Source organism: Verticillium alfalfae, genomic scaffold (assembly GCF_000150825.1).
Source record: "Verticillium alfalfae VaMs.102 supercont1.12 genomic scaffold, whole genome shotgun sequence".
In the NCBI taxonomy this organism is placed as follows: Eukaryota; Fungi; Ascomycota; class Sordariomycetes; order Glomerellales; family Plectosphaerellaceae; genus Verticillium; species Verticillium alfalfae.
This window is the reverse complement of record NW_003315027.1, coordinates 255,449-259,715: the sequence shown is the minus strand read 5'-3', so window position 1 is coordinate 259,715 and position 4,267 is coordinate 255,449. Positions and strand designations below refer to the sequence as shown.

At 54.2% G+C, this 4,267-nt stretch overlaps 1 protein-coding gene across 1 annotated transcript in view; it reads right to left on the bottom strand.

The window, feature by feature from the left end:
- Nucleotides 1–560, bottom strand: part of VDBG_08303 (conserved hypothetical protein) — a gene marked incomplete at both ends in the record, with an annotated part of 2,574 nt that extends 2,014 nt beyond the window's left edge. Inside the window, 3 exons of the mRNA XM_003001212.1 lie at nucleotides 26–209; nucleotides 276–403; nucleotides 463–560. Of these exons, the coding sequence (XP_003001258.1) occupies nucleotides 26–209; nucleotides 276–403; nucleotides 463–560 (410 nt within the window). The remainder of the gene's footprint in view (nucleotides 1–25; nucleotides 210–275; nucleotides 404–462) is intronic.
- Between the last annotated feature and the right edge of the window lie 3,707 nt (nucleotides 561–4,267).

Genomic DNA, 4,267 nt, shown 5'->3' with positions numbered 1-4,267 from the left:
GTTGCTGTTCCTCGAGTCGCGGAACCGGTCGCCGAGTTCCGAGTCGCCATTGCGACTGTTGCGAAAGTTGAAGCGATCGCGGGCGTCGGGCTCTTTGGAGTCCTTGTCGGCGTCAAAGGGTCGGGTGCCAGTGGCGGTGCCGCTGTTGCGGAGACCGCCGGCAGAGGCAAAGGAGGTTCGAGGAGGTCCGAGTATAATGTCTTCCGGGTCTGTGTACACTTCGTTAGCGCTGCGCTGTTGCACGGAGAGTTGTGAGCGTAGAGGGTGTGACGTACTTGCGCTGTTTCGGGACATGTGGCGCTCAACACCCGGGCGCCTGTTTGTCTGGTCAAGGAGGGAGGCATCGTGGGATCGCCTGTCGGCGGTAGTCTTGGTCTGGGTACGTGTGTTATCTGGAGGAGGGCTTGGGTGACGGTCAGTTTTGATCGTGTTGAGATGGACGTAGAACGCATCGTCACTCACCCCATCCAATCCTCAGCGGGAGGAAGGCTGGCGGGCTTGGTGCATAGTGGCGACTGGCGGAGGTGGAAGAGGAGCTCGGTTGTGTAACGGAGTGCCATTTTGTAGAGGAAGCGCAAGGCTCATGTGAGCGCGCAGGTTGGGCTGAGGGAGGTTTCGCGCACGGAGGGCAGCGTTGTTGTCTTGGCGGGCGGTGGAAGCAGCCCGAAAGGGGGGGGGTTCAATCAGGTCGAGACGCACTGGGCGCTGGTTGTGTCGTCGAGAATGGGAGGAGTCAGCAGGAGGAGTTTGGGTTGATGGTTGAGGAATAGAGTCGATGCGAGTTGTTCGTCGTCGAGAGTTTGGGGGGGGAGGTTGCGACGCCGAGTCGCAGAGCGGCGAGCTCTGGGTCGAGTCAAGTCGAGCAGCAGGATCGACGTCGTCCGACCAGAGTAAAGGGTGTGTGCGTGGGTGAGTGGAGGGGAAGCGGTGTATTTGGCGTAGGGGTGTGTGGTCTGGATGCGGAATTGAGTTTGGAGGATAGTCAGGGCAGTGGTGCAGGGCGAGGATTTGATGGAGCGACACGCAATCGAGCAGTTGGCGAGGATGTTCAACGGTGAGGATTGTGAAGCGTCTGGGTTTCGACGATGGGATCGATGGCTGGTGGTTCCCAGGTCAGACGTGTTGGAGGAGGTCGGGTAGGTAGTGAGTGAGCTAAGGCAAGGCCGAACGAGAGGCAAGGCCGGACGAGGTACATGGTACCTGGCTCGCCTGTCGCAGCCTGTCGCACGCAGCCTGTCGCTTGGCGTCTGTCGCCTGTCGCCTGACGCCTGACGCCTGCCCGAACCGCTGCACCCTGGCCACGTGCCCGTGCCCACGTCGTTTGGGTGAATGCAGCCTAGTTAGTCAGCATCAACTCAGAATATCGTGTTTGCATGCCTGCCTGCCTACCTAGGTACCTACCTAGGTACCTACCTTAGGGAGGTAAGGTAGGCAGGCATGCTCAGGGACACGCGGGGTCTAGCTTATGACTCTGAGATGTTTCAATATCGCAAGGCATTCATTCTCGTCAAACGAAATCCAAGGTAAGACCTCTGCTAGTGGAAGATGAAGAAGACGAATACATCTATAAGTAGGTATGGAATAGCCGACATGGAATGATCACGACGCTAGAGCTTCTGCCGCGCCCTGTGCATGGCCTATCATATACAGCACTGTACGGCATTCGCCATTCGGTGGTCACGTAGAGCACGGACTGTACCGTGCAATGCGGGATATAATTATATCGCTATAGTGAGGCTATTGCTCTATTCTGACAGACCTCGTAGAAGGTCTCGAATACATAAACCCTGCTTCCCTTACCTACCAACCTTGAGGTAAGTACCTACCTTGGGTCCCTATCTTGTTGAAGCATAACCTGGTTGGACACTATTCTCGATTAGTTGAGGTAAACTCGGTAGCCCTGGCTTTTGCCCCAGAAACAAGGAGCTTTCCCAGGCTTCTTCTCTGTCCATCTTCGCGTTTGACCTCTCCCGGCGCCAAGTACTTGGATGCGGCAAGCTGATGAGACACATGCAGTTGACTGGCTGATACAGTCGCTCTCACGGCTAGGGGCACCAGCCAGCCGACTTCCCGGCTTCGAATTCGCCATTCTTCTATGGACGGCAGTGACACTGTTTTTTTTAGCATCGAACCTTTGCGATCCGTGAATGAGATATCAAGCAGATCATATATTGAGGAAGACTCGAAAAGATAGAATCATATATGACCGCCCATATACTACTTGTCTGGCCAAGAGATCATAATACCTAAGGCGCATTAGACGGCGTGAACCAAAGTCTGCGAAGACGCCTCTACCAACTACCCTAGAAGAACGATGGTCCAAAAGGAGCACTGCCCGGACTATACTTCGAGCCAGCGGCGCTGCGCTTCGTCAGCAGCTGCACGGACTGGATTCGAAAGTCGAGAGGCAAGCGTACACATCGTGAAACAGGGCCGCAAGGCCCATGAACTCAGATGCCCTCGCTAAGCGCCCTGCCTGCTTGTATGGCAGAGAGAGCCCCAGAGAAGACATGTGGAACTTGGGAAGCAGAACCTGTTATAGATCCTGTTCCAGCTTCCATTGGATCTTGACATCGAATGAGCCGTCCTCGCCTCGATCGCCGGTTCTGAACACTGCAGCTTGTTGAGCGTTAAAATGTGCGGCTGCAGTCTCGCTTCCGACGGTGAGAATGCCATGGTTGAAGTCGTAGTTGGTACTGCGGATTCGGAGACGCACATGGAGGTTGGCGTGGGCAGGAAGCCTGTAGTTAGCTCCCACGGAGACCACAATGGTAACCGAACCGTCACGCGCCGTGTCTACCCGTAAGGCGACTCTGTTGTCCGGTGTATCCACATAAAGAGGACGAGGAGCGGGAACAGTGGGAACGGCAGGAGGCCGGAACGTGTGCGATGACCAGGGATCGCCGGGAAGATGGAAAGGGTGGCAGAAGGGAAAGCAAAACTTGAGTTCTGAATCGATAGTAGAGCTTTCAGGAGGTTCGGGGGTGTTAAGTTCCGTGGTGCTTGGTTCGGGGGTGGTCTGCGGAATCGGGGATGCCACAATACTCCAAATAAGGAGAAATCCAAACAAGTTCCGAAGAAGGTTGCGAGACAACATGGCGGTGTGCTTCAGTATGGTCTTTCAAGGAATTGAGATTGTCGATGCGTGAGTATCATGCTGGACGAGGGGCTAGAACTCATGTGGGCGAGCGGACCATCGGTCTTCATATAGTTTCTTTGAATTTCTGCAATGTGGCTCTGTTCCGGTCAGTTCAACTACCTTATAGTGAACTTTGGTTATCATCAAGGTAATCGAAACCTCGAAATTACACTCTGCGGAGATTTCCGGATATGTTCCGGCCTCTCATATTAGCTAGCCCGTACCCATCCCTTGTACTGCGGCATCCGCGCCTTGGCCTCCACAAGGGTGGGTTCTTGAGAGAGTGGCGAGGGCCAGTTACTGGTTCGAGACTGTGTGTCAACTGAAGCGAAAGGTCTCTCAACGAAGAGTGCCATGGACGGAAAGTTCGTAGTGACTGGTTTCGCGCAAAGTTAGACGAAGCCGGATGAGTTGATATCTACCTTAGATTTCGTGAGGGTCATAGGAAGAATGATCCTAAGCTATAGGCCATAGAGAAGGGTGATGAATGGGTTCTGTCCTGTGTTCTATGAGGAGATTATCTAATCCACTATCCTAGAATAAATAATCTCTCTTTAAAAGCTAGTAATGAAAGCCCCGGAATATCTTTTCACTAGGTACGCTACATTTGGAAACAGCTTTTGGTGGTAAAGGAAATATCCAAAGTTTGCCTGGACGACTACTCGCAGCCTCTTCGCGTCACTCTGCAAATGGCCCTCGTTAACTTGCTAGCACACTCCGCCGGTATGGTAATCAGGAAGGCGGCATGGTAGATGTCGGACTGTCGGCAACAGAGGGCGCACCGCATCTGGCTGGTCCTGATTCAGTAATCGGATTGTTGAGAGGTACCTTTTGACGCGAGAATTCATACACGTCACCCTTCTCCGCAACGCCATTCACTCATCCATTCTGGTACGCGTCAGGATAGTCAAGCTTTTCCTGTATTCGCGTGCCAAGGAAATGAGAACATATACAGGGTCCACCTCTGACGAGGGGGACGCAAGCAGGTGGCGCAACAGCACGCCGCTCACGGGGTGACATGGCTACCCCCATTTCTCGAGTCGGAGAGCAAGCTGGACGCTCGAGCTGTGTTTTGTCGCATGCTCGGCGTCGGCAATGCCTATCACGGCGCACAGGCGCGTGCCGTGA